The sequence below is a fragment of the Heloderma suspectum genome, chromosome 6, assembly GCF_057233095.1.
Source record: "Heloderma suspectum isolate Gila_16-S chromosome 6, 16-S_ref, whole genome shotgun sequence".
NCBI classification, from domain to species: domain Eukaryota; kingdom Metazoa; phylum Chordata; class Lepidosauria; order Squamata; family Helodermatidae; genus Heloderma; species Heloderma suspectum.
The window spans coordinates 124,532,217-124,549,759 of NC_139463.1; the positions used below are offsets into that span (position 1 = coordinate 124,532,217).

Here is a 17,543-nt window from a genome sequence, read left to right on the forward strand (position 1 = left end):
CAAGAGTGTGCCAGCATCTGTCACAAGTGGGGCGGGGGTGGGGAGGACCGGTGAGGGTTCGCACACGTGTGGCAAGGGGGAGAGCTTTGGGCCACGTGTGGCAAAATGAGAGGGAGATTTGGGATGTGAGAGGAAGGAGTTTTGGAACACTTCCATAGACATGAGGGGAGACTTGCAGCCTCGACATGCAGCCTTGACATGCAAAAAGCCTGAGGGGAGAGAGAGCTCATCCACCGAGGTGAAAAGCCCGGTGGCTAAGGGACATCTGAAGACATGAAAATGGCTGGGACCATCTTGAGATATTCCTAGCAGAAAATGTGAAAAGATCTCTGGATGGTGGAAGAGGACACCGAGTCCTGAATGTAGACGTGTGGAAAAACAAGACCCTTTCCTGTCTCTCTTACATGAGGTACGTGTGTATGCCACAGGAGATGGAAGACTCTGGACTACACAGCTGGGTGGGGGAGAACCGTGAGTGGTAAGTGTGTGTATGTGTGTCGGGGGGAATGGGTTGGCATCTGTGTTAAATCTGGGCAGCTGTGGCTGGACAGATAGGATCCAGTTTTCCGGGGTGGGGAGACGAGGTAGGGACTCGGCCTCAGCCGATACGCAGGGTGGTGTGTGAGTGGGTTGAGCTGTAGAGCAGTTGTGTTGGCCATGGTTTGTTGGTGTAAATGTGGGGCAGCAGAAGGGCTTGGTGAAGGAAGTGGGCACCCTAGAGCAGCCTTCCCTCACCTGGCGCCCTCCAGAGGAGTTGGACTGCACTCCCATAACTCCCAGCCAGCATGAGGCCATGTGGCCTGGGAATTATGGGAGTTGCGGTCCAACGCTGCTGGAGAGTACCATGTTGGGGAAGGCTGCCCTAGAGAGAGTACGAGGCAGTTCCAAAGTGAGTGTTGTTAGCTCCGGGCCTCCTCAGCGGGTGGACTGCGTTTCTATTCAACATCAGGTCAACTGGTCTTCCCTCAAGGAAGACTGCGAAGGACGGGCAATATCTGTGACAAATATTGGGCGGGCTGGGCTCAGCTTGGGCAGGTGGCAAGCAGCTGTCTCTGGCGTTTACTGATCACTCTTCCTTGCTGGCGATAAGATCGGGTTGGGGTTGGGCGATGGGGGTTGGATAGAGGCAGAGGGGACCCCCAAGTGGGTGTCGGTCTCTCCGCCGGCTGGTTCGTTAGTCATTCTCTCTCAATTGGTGGCAGTGTAGCATCCGTCTCTATAAAGCTAGTAGTGTCGTAGAGGTAGCATTACTTTTTGGGCTGGAGTCCGAGTGAGGTAATTTGGATTCCTCTTTGGCAAACACCGATGCGGTTGCTGCGTTGGATCCGGCCTTCCGCCGGTGAGCGCTGGAGCGCAGGTGAGACCCCAGCGCCTCACGCCCGCTCACAAGCACCTCGCAGGCCAGGCAGTGGTATGTGCACACTGGCACACGCAGCGGGGGTGGGGCTGCTGGGGGCTGGCGCCCGAAGTAGCAGAAAGCGGCCTGGTGGGCGGCAGCTGCCCCCTCGCTCTCAAAGGCTGCCTTGCACTGGCGGCAAAGGTACTGGTGAGTCACGTCAACCGTAGAGATGCCGGGGGCTTCAGACACCTCGACGGGCGGCTCGGGCGTGGGCGTTGGGAGCAGGGGGGTGGGCAGCAGTCCCATAAGTGTCTGAGGTATGACGGGGTTCATGGGGAATAGCCCCTTCTTCATGCCATAAAGCTGCTGGAAGTAGGCCCCAGGCAGCTGGGCTCCAAATAGCGAGGGGGCTGCTGCTGCTGCCGCTGTTGCTGCCGGCAACGGGAAGGGCAGGAACTGGCCACCCAGAAGGGCCGGCACTGCGGCCTTCAACGTCTTGAGGTTTTTCAGCGTGGCAGTGGAGGACAAGGAGGGTTCCTGGGCTGAATTTGAAGCAGGGTCTGCCTGGCTGTCGCTCGGGGAGGTCTCTGGAGCAGGTGCAGGCTCTGCTGAGGGGCCAAGCTGGGCCGGTTCCGGCGTGAGGCGCTGAGGTAAGGAGGGCCCCGGGTGCGTAGAGGCCAAAGGGGAGCTCAGAACCCCGGAGGAGGAAGAGGAAGGGCCTGTGGGGGTGGGACAGAAAAGAAGTGTGAGTTGGTTGTCCTTCTGCTTCCACTAGTTTCCACCATCCTTCTCCAGGTCTCTCAATTTTCCCCTCCTACCACTACCTCTATCCAGTCTTTCCATTAAAGTTCAAGGGCGAGCATCTTCATGAGATGCAGGTGAGCCCCCCCCCCCCCCCCGCCACCGCCAATCCAGTACCTGCTTTCTTCAGTTGCTGAGGCTGATGTCCTCTTTTTCTGCCCATGGATTCCATCTGCAGCCCTTGGTAAGCCAGTGCAGATACAGGGGGCAGAGGGTGAGATCCCTGTGCTCTTTCCATGCAAACAGGCTCCCTCACCCCAATGTATGCAACAGAAATCTTAGGGATGGGAAGGGCAAAGGAGGGAAGATGCCAATGAGAGGGCAAAGACCAGATGGGAGGGAAAACAGACAGGGAAAGAACCAAAAGGGAATTACAACTTGAAATAAAAATTATACAAGCAGGTTGCCGGGGCAGCCATTTTGGGAGCTTCAACTTAAAATGGCAGATAGGGTGACTTGAAGGGTAAGGGTTGACATGGCAGATGGAGAACTGGTGATACGTCTGTAGAGTCGCTGAGATGTTTCTGCTGTAGAGAGGGCATGGTGGAGTAAAGTGGGAAGCCTTAACATGGCTAAATAACAAGGCCTCACTCCTCGTCTTGGACATAACATACCTTACCTTTCTTCACCACGCACTCACCTGGCACAAAGGTGGCCACACTCCCGAGGGAAGATGGCACGGTGGTGGGAGGCATAGAGGTGCCCAGCCTGGTCGGGGATGATGTTCCTTTGTCTGGCACAAGCTCATAGCATTTGCTCTCGCTCTTGAGCTGGGCTTTGATCGCCTCCTTGAGTCGGGCTAGATGGCTACGGGAGAAGAGGTGTCCGCGGCAGGACACGTAGAAATCGTACTTGACTTCACAGTAGGGGCACTCAGTCTGCGCCTTGGCACCAGGGGGGCCCTCGTCCCCACCACTGGTCCCGCCGCTGGCAGCCTTGGCCTTTTTCTCCTTGGCCCGGGCGTTCTGAAACCACACCTGAATCACCCGCTTGGGCAGCCCTATCTCCTCACCCAACACCTCACACTCCTGCATGGTGGGAGTTCGGTAGGCCTCGTAACAGGCCTTCATGATCTTAAGCTGGAGGCTGGACATCTGTGTGCGGTACCGCCGTTGGCCCAGGGAGTCATGCATGCCCCCAGGCCCGCTGTCCGCCGCCCGGCTCCGTCGGCTGCCGGAGAAATCCAGATCAGCCAATGAAGACGAGGAGGAAGAGTCGCTCAGCTCCCCTCCGGACAGGCTCCGGTCTTCGTTCTCCTTGGGCACCTCTTCTTCGGCTGCTTCTTCCTGCGTCTGAGGCTCAGCAAGAGCTTCTGGCTTAGCCGGTGGTGGCTGTAAGTTCACCGCAGGCAGGCTGGGGGGAAAGGGAGCTCCGTAATGGACAGGTGGGTCTCGTGGTGGGGGGTTGAATTTTGGAAAGGCAGTGGGGATCGCTGGCGAGAGCTTGCTGCTTGAGTTGGCAGTGCCGGAGTTGCACCGAAACTGGCCCTTCCTCTCACGGGCCCTTGTGTTCTGGAACCACACCTGGACAACCCTCTTCTTGAGCCCGACTTCTTCAGAGATGCAGTCGAGCATCTTCCGGGTGGGGTTGGAATCCTGCATGTACCAGCGGTACAGAATCTCCAGCTGCTCCGGCAAAATCGTGGTGCGCAGGCGCTTGTCCCGCGGGGGCTCACTATCCCCGCCAGCCACGCTGGCACACTCGCTCTCGGTGGGCGACAAGCTCCCGTCTTCGTGTTTCCGCTTCTGTGCCCGAGAGGAATCCAGATGGGCAACACGCTCGCCAAACCCCACGGGGGCCAACTCCAGGGAGGGTGGGGGACCAGTGGGGGCCAGTGAAGGGCCAGCTGCTGGCATGTGACCGACGCGGTGGATACTGAGGAGGTCGGCACTTGAGAACTCGGCTGAGCATTGGTCGCAGGGATGGCTGCCGGAGCTGTCCGCTGGGGCCGCAGGGGCTGGTTGCTCCTCCTCCAGGGGCTTCTCTCCAGCACTCTCCGTCTTACCTTCTCCATCAGTCCCTGAAGGCTCCTGCCGCTCTTCTTCCTCTTCCTCCTCCTGGTCCTCCTCCTCGGCGCCTTCGTTCTCTTCCTCGGCGCCATCTACGTCCCCCTCCTCCGGCTGGTCATTGTAACACTTTTTGAGGTGGCGCACAAGCTCAAAGATGCAGCGGAAGGACGTCCGGCATTTCTTGCAGGCGGGCTGCACTGCGGGGCTTCCGCTGCCCATGCCGGCCTCGCTCCCCCCACACTTTCGAGCCTTCTGGCGGGCGTTTTGGAACCAAACCACAATGACTCTGTTTGGCAAGCCCAGGGACACCGACAGCCGCTCGACCTCGCCGTCTTTGGGGTAAGCACTGGACTCAAAGAAGGACTGCAGCGCTTGGGATTGGAACTCGGTGAATTTGGTGCGGGAGAAGCGCCGGGTGCTGGAGAAGCCCCCTCGGGGAGGGTCAAGAGCCCCAGGCGCACCGCTCCCACCTTCCTCGTCCTCCCCCCGAAACCACAGCGACTTCAAGCGTTCAGGAGACACGCGGGGAGTCTCGCTTTCTGGCGTCGCCACCACCATGGGCATGGGTTGCATTAAAAATGGAGGGCAGAGGGGGGGGATCTCCAAGGGCACAGGGGCTGGTGTCACGGTGACTGTGGTGGTCTCCACCGTGGTGGTGGCAGTGGCGGCAGCGGTACCCTCAATGGGGAGTGCTGGTGGTGGGGGCGGATACATGCTGTCATAGCTCTTCCGGAACTGTGCGGCGTAGCGGTTGAGCGCCTCAAAAGGCAGGAAATGCCGGTGCACGTGCTCCTCATGCGTCTTCAGGATAAGCATGTTGGAGAACTGCTTCCCGCACGTGCCGCACTGCAGCTTGCCCGCGGGGGGGCGGGGGGGCATGGCTGGGGCTGCCACAGCAGGCTGCTTCCCCTCGTTGTACTGAATCACCAGCTCAAAGCCGAAGTTCTCGAGAAGGGCCTTGGCTGCTGTGCGGGACGCCTCGTTCCCCAGCTGGCTCCCCTCGGCTTCTTCTGCTTCGGCCTCTTCCACGGGCTCCGGCTTGTTGGAGCCGTTGGCCACCGCTGCCGCCGCGTGCTCCTCCTTGGCTGGCAGGGGCGGCAGCAGCACCGGCGGGGTGGTTGGGAGGGTCAGGGCTGGGGCTGCCAAAGCCAGCTTGGGGGCCACCTTGAGATCGTGCAAATAAAAAGGAAGCAGGAGCTGCTGCTGCTGCTGCTGCAGTTTCAGGAGGGACTCCGGCACCAGCGGGAAGGGTGGCAGCAGTGGCGGCGTAAATAAGGGCGTGGGGAAGCGCTGGAGCTCTGCTGCAGACGGTGCCAGAAATGGGAGTGTGGGCACCTGCACACAGCCGGGGGCCTCCGTTTCCAACGACGCCTCGCCCGGGTGCTCCGATTCGGCAGGCGGCAGCTCCGCCTTCCCGGCAGCTTCCATCTTGGCTACCCGGGAGCGGGTTTGGTGCAGTACTGAGCGCATGTGGATCTCCAAGGTGGAGCTCTGGTTGTACGAGACCCGGCAAGTGGTACACTTGTACGGCTTGTCCGAGGATGGCTGGAGAGCCCCCGGGGCACCTGGTTCACCCCGGGACGGTGCCAAAGGGTCAGCCGAGGCCTTCTTCATCTTGTGTAGGTGGGAGACGGAGTTGTAGTGCACCAGGAGGATGTTTTTCTGGGTGAAGGATTCCTTGCATACAGTGCATTTGTATGGCCGGGCTGGGTCCAAGAACTTATCTAAGGCAAAATTGGTTGCCTTGCGGTAGGACAGGGGGTGCCGGGGATCTTGGCTGGGAAGGGCAACTGGTGAGGCCTCTGGGGTCTCAGTTGGGAGATGCAACGGCAGCAGCTGCTCCTCAGCTGGGGCGTTTGGACGAGGAGGGTCTTCCTCTTCGGACTCTGGAGGGGCAAGAGGAGGAGGAGGAGGAGGAGGAGTCAAAGATGCGGGAGGTGGCTTTTCTGGAGGCTCAGCAGGTGGAGCTGGGGAGACGGCAGCAGGAGGAGGACTTCCAGGGCAAAGCACAGGGGCCGGGGGGCTTTTCTCCCCCGTGGTTGGTGCTGGCGAAGGGAGAGGTCAAAGACAGAGATGATGATTACATACATTCAGTGACTTCCCCCACAGCCTGAGACTCAATTTGTCTTTCCTTAACCGGGTTGTGCTCTACGTTGGTGTAAATGTGCATGCATGCAGATTCTGGGTGCGCAAGTGTGGCCATGGGCCATGTGGATCTCTGCAATGGAGCTCCAGTTGTACAAGAACCTGGAGGTGGTAGATTTGAAAGGGGCTTGTCCAAAGATGGCTGGGAATCCCCAGAGGCATCTGGGGTCACCCTGAGGGTGGACACCTTTCCTGATAAAATGTAGCATTTGCTGTCTGGGAGAGAATTCAATTCCCAGTTACATGAAAGACCAGATAAGAATTTAAAATACTTAAACCTCCCACACCCCTGCATATCTGTAGATTTGTATGATTCAGTTGGCCGCACAGTGTGGGGGGGCTGTAAGGTGAGCACGGCCTCAGCCTTAACCCCAGTCATCGTTTAGGACGTAGGGAAGTTTGTGCCCTTGCCCTGATGGGGAGGTGTGCAACAGCAACTTCTGCTGTTATGCTTTAGCTGTAACTTCTACCACTGCCTTGTATCTCAGTCCTACTGGTGATTTAAAGCATCCTAGGCATCTTTCGAGCTTTGGTTTTTTAAAAATAGTAGTGAGTATATTTCTAGCCCTCATGGCTCCGGAAAGGAAAGCCTCAGAATAAGCGCCACGAGGAAGCGCAGGAGCTATTGCTCAGCCTGCCAGCAGCCGGTGCTTCCCGTTTGCTTTTGCAAGGGTGCTGAGAGGGGAAGCTGGGACCAAGCAACCAAAACCGCTGTCAGGAGCTTCACTGGCAGCTGGCGGGCAAGGCAAAGCGCTGATTCCTGGCATCTCCATATGATCCTTAATAGAAGTACAGAACACTGCTTACCGGTGAGGGGGCTTTTAGGTTCATTTCCAGCCCCTTGCTCTGAACTGGGCATCCTGCTTGGCTTGGGTGGGTCAGGAGGGGGGCTGAGGCCAGGAACAACTTTGGTGGCAAAGGCCATTTCCACAGTGGTGGCCTGGGGAAGAGCAAGAAGGAAAGAGACAAGCCAGAATGACAGGAGCACCAAATAGATGGGCCGTTACTGGTCATATATTTACTGTCAACTGCTGAGGGATTTTATCATATTCATCTGTATATAAGTGTCACAAATAAAGAAATGCAGCCATACATAAGGGGCAGCCTTCCCCGACCTGGCGCCCTCCAGATGTGTCAGACTGCAACTCCCATCATTCCCAGCCAGCACAGCCAATTGTGGGAGTTGCGGTCCGACACACCTGGAGGGCACCAGGTCGGGGAAGGCCAATTTAGAGAGCACCCCATTTCATGGCTGGTGGAACTGAGGCAGAAGCCCACCAGCCTGCAGAACCACAAGTCCCCCCCTCCCCCAAACTACACCACCAATGACAACTTGTTAGGCTCTTGGTGATGTGTTGTCTTCACTGTTGGATGTTCACGTCTTCCCTGCCCTCATTTGTCTGGCAGGACCCCTGTCCCTTTAAACAGCAGCGTGACAGGCACAGGCTCAGACGGTTAAGCTTTTCCCCATCCCTACAGCTGACTAGAAGGAAAAGCTTCACCTGCTGAATGACTGCCTGCTATGCAAACTTAGAGGCACAGGAGGAGCCCAGCCAGAAGAGAAAGAGTGCGTGTGTGGTGGGGGGGAACAATTATATTCTGTTCCCTTCACCCTTCCCTTGCTCCAACATTAAGTGGGGGTGGTGGTGGTGGCAGGGAAGAGTCGAAAAGGCGCCCATTGAGCCGACACTCACCACCAGCAGTAGCTTCTCCACACATTCAGGCACCACGTTGTGAATGTGGCTGAGGTGGAAGTGGAGGTTGGTGCGGCCAACCAGCTGCTCCTGGCACAGCGGGCAACGGAACTTGGGCTGCACAGCATGCTGGGAGACAGTGTGAGCCCGCACGGCTTCAGCTGATTGGTCGACATAGTTGCAGTATGGGCAGCAGAACACCTGAAGTGCAGGAGAGGGTGAGGAGGGCATGAGAAAAGAGAGAATGGGTTCAAGGAAGGAGGCGCAGATGACACAACGCCCTGTTCCTGGGCCCAGGGAGGGGGAATTTGCATATATATCTTTATGGACCATTAAAGCTGCAAGGGTTTTGAGGAAGGGAGGGTTGTAAGGAGGAGAACAAAAGAGTTTTAACAGGCAAACTGCAAAAGCAAAATAAAGCAGAGCTAACATGTACCGGCTCCTTGCTCCTACCCGCTTGCCTTCCTTCCGGGACATATTCTGCAGAAAACGTTCCACGCCCTGCCACCGCCTTCCTTCCCACACAACTGCTTTTTCTCTCCCTTCTTTCCTCTTCCTTATATATAAACAAACAAACTGGTGCCCCAAGTGGCCAAGAGAAGAACATCCGCAGCTTAAAAGGCCTCGCTGCTCGGGGTCGGAAGTTTCATCTTGGGATGGATTTGTTTGCATGACTCAGTTTCCTGCCCATCGTCAGCCAAAATGTAGAGAGGGTCATGGGAAGGGTTTTTCCTAGACCGCCAGCACTGAGCGAGCCTCGAACCTGTGCACTCACTGGAAGCAGCTGCAGTATGAGTGTAACAAGAGTACTAGCCTACCTTACAGGGCTGTTTAGGGTAATTCTGATAATGTATCTGTAGCATTGCCAATTTTTTAATTTTTAAAATTACTGTCTGAGCGAGGCCAGGGTGGAGTCAGAACATGCCGAGACAGAAAATCTGAGGGCTTAAAGTGGCTTTTGAAACCCCTGTAACAGGTTATAGGACAGAATAGTTTTAAATACTAGCAGATGGGCAATCCGATGTAAGTAACGTACTATGCATACTCAAAACACTCAGTTGTTAATCTCCTACATTTGTGTCATATGGGTGGATCTTGTCCTCACCCCCTCCCCCTTTCCAACAAAGATACTTAATTCCTGTTTTAACTCACCCACGTTCAGAGCCCAACCAGGGGCAAAAATTGCACCCAGCAAATAAAGTTTTATTGGGATTTTTATGGCAACCCCACTTGAAATGTGTGGAGAGAGTGGATGGGGTGCATTTCGCCTATGATGGTGAATAAAATAGAGGAAAGGGATGCTCCAGATTTATAAAGTCAGCCGTAATGGGAGTGCCCTTTTACTTCTATGTGATTCATCCACACACACCCCAACTCCCACTCCCACCCCCACCACAAACCCCACTCACTGTAGTGTCGCCCACACCTCCAGCTTTCGTTTCAGTCTCATCAGAACCTGTAAAAGGTGGCAAGGGGGAGAAAGGAAAGATTCACTGCATTTCCTACACAGGTTTTGGAAATGTGACTGGAGGTTTAACAATACCAGTGGGTCAGAGGCCTCCAGATGTGATGAGCGAGGATGCCAGAGCGGGTGCGCCATGACAAGGAGCCTGATGGGGATGGCTGGGCAAGGGAAGCATTTAATGGGACCCCAAGTTCACAACAACACGCCCCTGAAAGGAGCTGGGGAGCCACTATCCAGTGCAAGCAGCTTCAGTCATGGGGGCTTGGAATTTCTCTCGCACGTTCTTGTGAAGTGCTGCGTCGTGACAATGCTGACCAGTTCCGAAATTGGGGGGGGGGGCGATCCCCACCTGTTTCAGGACCTGTCTAACCTCTGAGAAGGCCCCCGCCACTGGCCTGGAATAGTGTTTGGCCCCCTCACCTGGGCATGGGATATTTGCCAGGGGTCAAGTCTTTGAACAGAATGTGTTTTTAAATGGTGAATGGAGTTGCGGGCGGAGGGGTGAGAAGGATAAAAATATTCGGGGGAGGAGGGCTGTGAAGGGGAGGAGTCTGGCTGTGGTGGACGCACGAGGGGAGGAGTCAAAGGTGTGGCTAACAAGGGAACTTTATAAGGGGGTGTGGCTTGTTCAAGAGGGGAGGAGTTACTCACCAGGGGTCCGGGCTTTATTCAGCGTTTCTTTTTCGGGGGATGAGGTCTCCTGCACAGATTCCTTCCCTGGAGATGGGGAGGGGACCAAAAGGGAAAAAGTGAAATGGGGGAGCTGGTTGCTCGCACTTGTTCGCCCCGGCCTTCTAGACACGACGACTTTCTCATTTTTCCCTCTCAGATGAGCTCATATTCCTCCTCTCTTTCATTTAGGCATTTGGAAGGCCGGAAACCAAGAAATGCACACAGAAAGAGAGCAAGATCGAACAGGGGAGGGGTGGGGAAGGAAGGGAATCCCACCATCGACGTTGCAAGAGTCAGAATGACGCACAATCCAGGACTTTATCCTCGTCAGAGACTAATTAAACTCTCAACCCAAGTGGGATCGTTAATATCGAACGGGCTCGCCTCCCCGCCTGGTAGTAGCAACCTCACTGCCATTGGCAACTCAATTAACACTATTCAATACACCCGCCAAGATGCGAAGACCTCCATTTCTCACTACATAGGGTGTCCCCCACATGCACACCTTTTGCAACTGTGCTTCTAGCCACCTCAAAACTCCCTCCATGTCCCCACCCAATTCATTCCCTCAGGAACTCTCCCATCCCATTTTATCCTTGTTATCTGGCCGTGGCCCACCCAAATTCTGGCCTGGCCTGGCCTGGCCTCTGCTTAGCTGTAGCCATGCCACCCCGTCTATAGCCAAAGTACTCCACCCCCACATCTCAACCGCCCTCAGTCTTGACCCACAGCCTTCAAAAGCAACGCACACAGACTTCTCCCCGCCTCCCCATTTTTATCATATAAAGCTGATCCATGTTGACATCTGCACACAGGTAAGGCTGCTGGGTCACTGGTGTTTTGAAAGATAAATTGTAGCTGGGAACGGAGCCAACTGGCATCGCTTGGACAGGGTCCCCCGGGCAGAGGGGAGGGGAGGTAGGGGGGAGCAAGAGAGAGAAATCTCTTTCCTCCCTACTTCTCGCCCTCCTCCCCGCTCGCTCCCCCCCCCCCGGCCTGGCTGTGGTCCCTACATCTCTCTTTCTCATTTCTCTTCTCCTTCATTCTTCCTGCAGGTTGCTAGGCAACCACCCCAGTATCTGTCATAATCCATTATGAAGGGGGGGTGGGAGGGAGGGCAGGAGGGAGTGAGGTTGGTGGCGGCTGTGGAAGAGGAAGGAGGCGGAGGATGAAACGTTCAGCCACTTCGCGCTTCAGTATCCACGGACACAGGCATGCATTAAACACAGAGCCAAGGGGAAGCCAGGCTGGGGGGGGGGGGGTTGTTGAGGGGACGACAACAGAGGAATGGCAGGGTGTGTGATACCTCCCCTTTGATACCCCCAGCCCCCCGGGCTCCCGATATCCAGCAAAACGGCCTTATTGCAGCCACCCTGGATATTGGCTGTATTTTTTCCCCCTGCCCCCACCCATCAATCCCCCAAATGCTGCCCCTCCTGCCTCCATATGTCATAAATATAACCCTTTGGTGCAAATCTACAACCTGCAGCCTTCTGTCTTTCTGTAACCCTGAAGTCACCGCCACAGCCACCACCCATCCACCTGCAGGCCTTTTACCGGCGGGGTTTGCAGGAGCAAAGCAGATGTATCTCTCGAGACCCGGAGTGCCCTCCCCATTCTGGAGGAGCTGGAGGCGCCACTGGCCGTGGGTGTCACGGTGCTGGGGGGACCGGAGGTGCTGGATCATCACCAGGCGGTTCGGAGTGTCCACGCTGCACAGGAGGCAGCGGAACTGGGCGGGTTCGGGGCCTGCGGGCGGTGCCGATGAGGCCTCCATTTCCAGGAGGAACTGGCGGAAGAGACAGAGAATGGCAGAAGAGCGTGGGGTCTTCTCCACTGCCACCCAACCTTCCAGGTGGTCCTCTCTGAATTGGGGCCCACCTGGCCCCCCCATTTTAATACCTGCTTGCATATCTCTAAAGTCCCCCCTGTTCACAGGCTGTTCAGGTCCATTTGCATTTGGCTTCCCCTTTGATGTTGGCCCTTTCCATCATCCTTGGGCCCTGCCCACTTCCCTTGACCCCCCCACCCCCCCAGCTAGGTACCTTGTACCCTTGCAGGGCCTCCTGGTGACCAGCCCCTGCCACATGCAGCCGCAGCTTCTCCTTGCTGTTGGTCTCGTATTCGCAGAGGTTGCAGTGCAGGTGAAGGGGCGGGCCGAGGGGAAGCTCTGCCCCCACGTGGGCTCCCAGGCTGCCCCCTTCACGCAGGTGGGCCGCCAGCTGGTACTTCAAGGCGTGCTTGTCGGTCTTGAGGTGCAGCTGGAAGTTGGCCTTCAGCTGGGTGCCATAAGCGCAGAGCCGGCACCGGTGCAAGTCGCCCGACACCTCCTTCCACTCCGCTTCGGGCAGAGAGCGGGGCGCCGAGGCGTGCCTCAGGAGCGCCTCCAGGCTGTCTGTGCTGAATGCCTGGCACACCAGGCAGCCAAACAGCCTCTGGGGAGCTGCCGGGTCGGATCCGGAATGGGGCGGCAATGGCGAAGGTGGGGCGGGCTCTGGGGAGAGCGACGTCGGGGCTGCAGGAAGAAGGGTGGGAGGAGAAAACGAGTGGGGACAATACAGAATGACTACGCATACGTGACTGCAGCCTTCCCAATGTTGTGCCCTCCAGATGTGTGGGTCTACAACTCCCAGCGTGCCCCAGCCAGCCATGGCTGGCCAGGGCATGCTGGGAGTTGTAGCTCAACACATCTGGAGGGCACAACGCTGGGAAGGCTGAATAAGAGCTATTTTTTAAGAAAAAAAATAAGCAAACAGGAGAAAGAGCATAGCAGGAGAGAAGGAAGAGGAAGGAAGGAAGTTGGCTAAATATTTGAGGCTGAGGGGGAGAAAAGGGAACTGACACCAGGATTTAGAGACACAACTGTGTGAAATGGACAAGAAACAGGAAGAGAAACAAGTGGATGAGAGAACAGAGGAGCGAACAGAACACCTTTGACCTTTAGGTCCTGTGTGGACTGAAGGAGGAGCGGCAGGGCAGGGAGCCCCGGGGAACAGCGATCCTCCCTTACCTGGCCCCAAGGCGGCCATCTTCCTGCCAGTGGCGTTGAGGTGTGGGAAGCCTCCGTTGAGTAAGAGCTGGGCTTGCTCCATGGGCTTGTCCCCCCGCAGGGCTGGGCTGCCCCCAGGATGCACATGGTGGGGGTGGGGGTGATGGGAATGGCTGAGGGCCTGTGCCCCATAGAACTGGAACAGCTCCGGTGGGGCCTTGCCTCCTGGCGGGGCCTGGGGCTGCCCCAGCAGTCCAGGCAGTGCCAAGGGCAGCCCCTGATGGAGCAAAAGCATATTCTGCATGTGCTTCTCGGATGTCATGTGGATCCGCAGGTTGCGGGAGATGTTGGTCTCATAGCTGCACACCTTGCACTGCCAGGACGATTTACCTTTCGACTCTTTCTCCTCAGGGGAGGACGGGGAGGGGGCCACCGGAGGGGCCACCGAGGGGGCCCCACCAGCCCCCGTGGCCTGATAGCCCTGCAGGTTGGCTAAGTGCTTGTCGGACTGCATGTGGATGCTGAGGTTGCCCTTGGTGGTGGTGGAGTAATTGCAAGCCTCGCAGCGGTAGGGCTTGTAGCCACAGTTGTAGCTCTCGCCTCTGGCCAGGCGGGGATGCGGCCCCCCCGTGCTACAATAAGCACAGTGGCTGTTGTTCTCGGGGTGTTTCTCCTTCATGTGCACGTCCAGGGTCTGCTGGTACTTGTAATGCCAGTTGCACTTTGGACATTTAAGAGTCTTGCAGGAGTTGCGCGAATGAAGCAGGGACATGTGACCGGATAAAGTCAACCCAGAGTAGGCCATGGTGGTAAAGTCTTCTCCAAAGGCAAGGGGGGGTCCTCCGTTGTGACTGTTGTTACTGACCCCGTTGTTGACCTCAAAGCCAATGTTAGTGATGTCATTGGCTGTCCCGACATTACTGACACTGTGGGCCAAGTCAGCAGTGCTGAAGTCATGGGCCAACCCAACGCCACCGACGTCTGTGTCATTGTCTAGGTGGTCGCTATGGATTTTGGTGCCTAACCCAGTGTGGGTGATTTCGCCAGCTAATTCGATGCGAGTGACCTCGTGAGCCAGTCGTACGTTAACGGCTTCGTTGGCCAACCCAACAGCCTTTTTGGCCAACTCCACATTGACGTCTTTCTTGGGCAACCCAACGTTAACTGTGGTGTCAACGCTGCTAGCCATCATCCGCAGTGTCTCTGAGAGGGGGGTGTTAGCACCCATGGGTGGGCTTTGGCCATTTGAACTTTGGTCTGGGAGAAGCCTTCCCTCCTCTTTCTTGTTTTCTGCTGCTGCTGCCTCCTCCTCCTCCTCCTCCTCTTCTTCTTCTGGTTTGTCCTCCATACCCCCCTTTTCCCAGTGCGTGCCGCCGACCCTTGAATCTTTGGCATCGGGTGGCTCGCATTGTCTTTCTGAGCTCCCCTTCTCCTCTTCCTTCTCTTCTGTTACATTCACCCATCTGCTACACATTCTGGCATTGAGGTCTGCCTTGGTGGGGTTATTTGGTTCTAGGAAGCCAAGTGTGGTACCCTGGAACACGGCAGAATTCCCTCTGGAGAGGGCCTGGCATTCGTTGGTGCTCAGCTGTGCCCCATGGGCAGCATGGGCATGTGTTGCCAAGGAGTGGCCCTGGCAGAATGAGAGGCGGCATATGAGGCAAAGCCAGATGGGTGGCCCGGGTATCTCCTCTTCCTGGCCAAGGTTGGCTTCCCCTTTGGGGTTTTCCTCATCCTCCGCATGGGCGGTGGGGGCATCTTTGGGTTTGGTGGGAGCGTTTTTGGCAGACGTGGTTTGAGCGGGGGCCCCGGCCAGTCGGTAACTGTTGAAGGCGCCGTGAGGGGTCCACTCACCTGGCGCTGAGGTATTCTGGGACATTTGGTCAGTAGACATAAAGCCTTGGTTAGGGCCTCCACTGCGCTGGATGTGGAGGATGGACACCAGGGGAGTTGTGGTGCTAGGGGAGCCCTTTGGTAAGAGAACGTGGCCACCGCTGAGGAGATAGGCTGAGCCTTCAGCGGAGAAGAAGAGCTGGGCCTCGCGTCCACTGTCCTCTTCCTCCTCTCCACCTTCTTCTGCTCCTTGCTTAATCCCATCTTCTGCAGGGGGTGTTGCCTGAGGGACGGGGGACGTGTTTGGTGTTGCTAGGCCGCAGTCTGCTTGGAGCGGTGGTGTGGATAAGATGGCTGCCGGGAGCTTCACAGAGCCAAGTGCTGCTTGGGAGCCGGAGCTGGGCCTTGTGACTTCATCGGGAGACGGGGAGGCGGAGGAGGAACGGTCCGAGAGGGGGGTTTCTTTGGTGGCTGGAGAGGCAGGAGAGCCCTGAGGGGGCCGAACCACGGCCCTGTCATCCTGCCCGTCGGCCGGGGGAACAGCAGTGGAGGAGCGGGAGGAGGAGGCAGAGTTAGAGGGGGCGTCCATAGCGGTGCGAGCGCGAGGGGCGCGGAGGGGTCATCTCAGCACAGGAGCCGAGACCCTGCAGGGAAACAGAATACAAGCATGTGTGAACCTTTTTGCTGCTGCTCTTTTCCGGAGGCAAGAAAAGAGGAGTGTCGCTCTGTATCACAGGGATAGAGAACCTCTTGTGTGGGGGCCAAATCCAGTTCTCCAGAGTTAGCCAGGTGGCTGTGCAGCTTCCCGCCGGCCCCCAGCGCCTTTCAGCCAACAATCATGTGGTGCTTTTAGCCCCATTCTAAAATTTTGAAATGCCTCTCCTAAGGGTTACCTGCTGGCAATAAGAGCTTTGCCCTGCCCCCTTTTGCCTTTGACTCCGCCCACCCCTGGAACGCAGCCCCCGAGAACGTCTCAAAAATCGAATTTGGGCCTTGGGCGGAAAGAGGCCCAACACCCTTGCTCTGTATCCAGATGGCAGAGTGACTAGCGAACATCTGAAAAGACCGCCCCCCCGGACAGTACCCTGGCTCACGCATACCGTGGTTCACTCATACTGTTCGCCGCTTGATGCCTGCAACAGCAAGAGATGTCTTGTATGTGTGGAGAAGCCCGGGCAGAGAAAACGCTATGAGAGGGACAATCGCTCAGTGGCACAACAGATGAGTTGCTTGCAGAAGACCCCAAGTTCACATCGAAACATGAAAATGGAGTCCTTTCCCACCAGCCTTCCCTGTGCTGCCTGGGAATGATGGGAATTGCAGTCCAACACATCTGGAGGGCACCAGGTTGGGGAAGGTTGTTTCACATGTTCAGCTGGCCGCCATCAAGCAATTTACAGCCACGTGTGACTCGGCTCCAGCTATGGGGAGAGGGGGGCCGGGAGAAGGAGGAGCTGGCTCGGGGGACCACTCCTGGAGTGAGCTATGGGGGAGAGGAGAGGCAACGGCTGTTGGTCTCTGGGCCTGGGCCACTGGAAATGGTGTCTCTGGGTTGGGGAAGATTTGCAATGCAAATTAGCAGGCCCGCAGCTGATAAAGTGGGGGAAGAGCGGGGTGGGGAGAATGGGATCCGCCTGTTCTGCCCCGCAGAAGCACTGCAGCGTGCATCCATGCCTGCGTCCCCCTTCTGCCACGCCCTTCACCATTTCCACTCAGCTCCCCATTTTCCTCTCCATGTTCAGAAACTATAGCTTCCTCCCTCCTCCATGTGACACTCAGTTTAGCCCAGTGCTGCTGAGCATGCACAGAGTGCCTCTTCCTCATTGCCACAGCTCATTCTCCACACGTTTGGGGCTGGGGTGGGGGCAGAGAAGGGCTTTCAAGGAAAGCTTGGGGTTTTGAAATAAAAAACACACCTATCCAGAAGTCACTCCAGGCTAGTCTATAACTGAATACAGCTGGATCCATGGTACAGGACCAGAGCTTGGTGGGGTGGCTCGAGAGTAACACTTCTCATTGCCTGCCTTGCATCCCACCTGAATCGCAAGCTTGCCCCAAGCCTGCCTACAGGACGAGCCACTTACATGCGTTTTCTGTGCCCTCATCCATGTACTTTTTCTCATCTTTTCTTTACCTCCATTCGCAAGTCATTGTCTAGAGATCTGACCTGCATGTTTCTCTGCCACTTGTCCATCTATCAATCCAGTTATCCCTTTCTTCCCCTGCTCCTCCTGACCACCTTCCACCCTCCATCCTTTCCTCAAACATACTAATGTAGGAATTGCCTTGCCAGGTATGGACAAAAATCTATCAAGCCCAACTGTCTTGTGTTCCATCATCAGCTAGCCAGATGGCGAAAAAGGGGTGAGGGCTCACATTTTTTTAAATGGAGGCTCCTCTTCTGGCTGTTATGACCAGTAGTCAACAAGTGATCTATCCACGTATTCATCATTCCTTTGGGGCAGGGGGTGAATACTAGCAGCCAGCAAAGTCCTGCGGTAGTCAGTTCCACAGGTGAATAGTGCATGATGCGTAGCAAGTACCTCCTTTGGGTTGTCCTCAACTCCTGCCTCTACGAATTTCAGCAACATTGCAA

At 56.5% G+C, this 17,543-nt stretch overlaps 2 protein-coding genes across 7 annotated transcripts in view; one reads left to right on the forward strand and one right to left on the reverse strand.

The window, feature by feature from the left end:
- The window catches only part of NGDN (neuroguidin), a 45,565-nt gene extending 35,067 nt beyond the window's left edge, over positions 1-10,498 (forward strand). For 2 of the 6 annotated variants that reach the window (XR_014783970.1, XR_014783969.1), the window contains 2 exons: positions 410-478; positions 10,315-10,497. The gene's annotated coding sequence lies outside the window, so the exon portion shown is untranslated. Of the gene's footprint in view, positions 1-409; positions 479-10,314 lie in introns of all 6 variants that reach the window. The other 4 variants (XR_014783966.1, XR_014783968.1, XR_014783972.1 and 1 more) reach the window with 3 other exon arrangements.
- The window catches only part of ZFHX2 (zinc finger homeobox 2), a 29,662-nt gene continuing 12,273 nt past the window's right edge, over positions 155-17,543 (reverse strand). The window contains exons 2-10 of the mRNA XM_084806492.1: positions 13,136-15,591; positions 12,171-12,640; positions 11,683-11,914; positions 10,105-10,170; positions 9,398-9,444; positions 7,989-8,189; positions 7,102-7,234; positions 2,781-6,194; positions 155-2,058 (exon numbers count right to left, since the gene is read on the reverse strand). Of these exons, the coding sequence (XP_084662618.1) occupies positions 1,217-2,058; positions 2,781-6,194; positions 7,102-7,234; positions 7,989-8,189; positions 9,398-9,444; positions 10,105-10,170; positions 11,683-11,914; positions 12,171-12,640; positions 13,136-15,536 (7,806 nt within the window). The 5' untranslated portion in view covers positions 15,537-15,591 and the 3' untranslated portion in view covers positions 155-1,216. The remainder of the gene's footprint in view (positions 2,059-2,780; positions 6,195-7,101; positions 7,235-7,988; positions 8,190-9,397; positions 9,445-10,104; positions 10,171-11,682; positions 11,915-12,170; positions 12,641-13,135; positions 15,592-17,543) is intronic.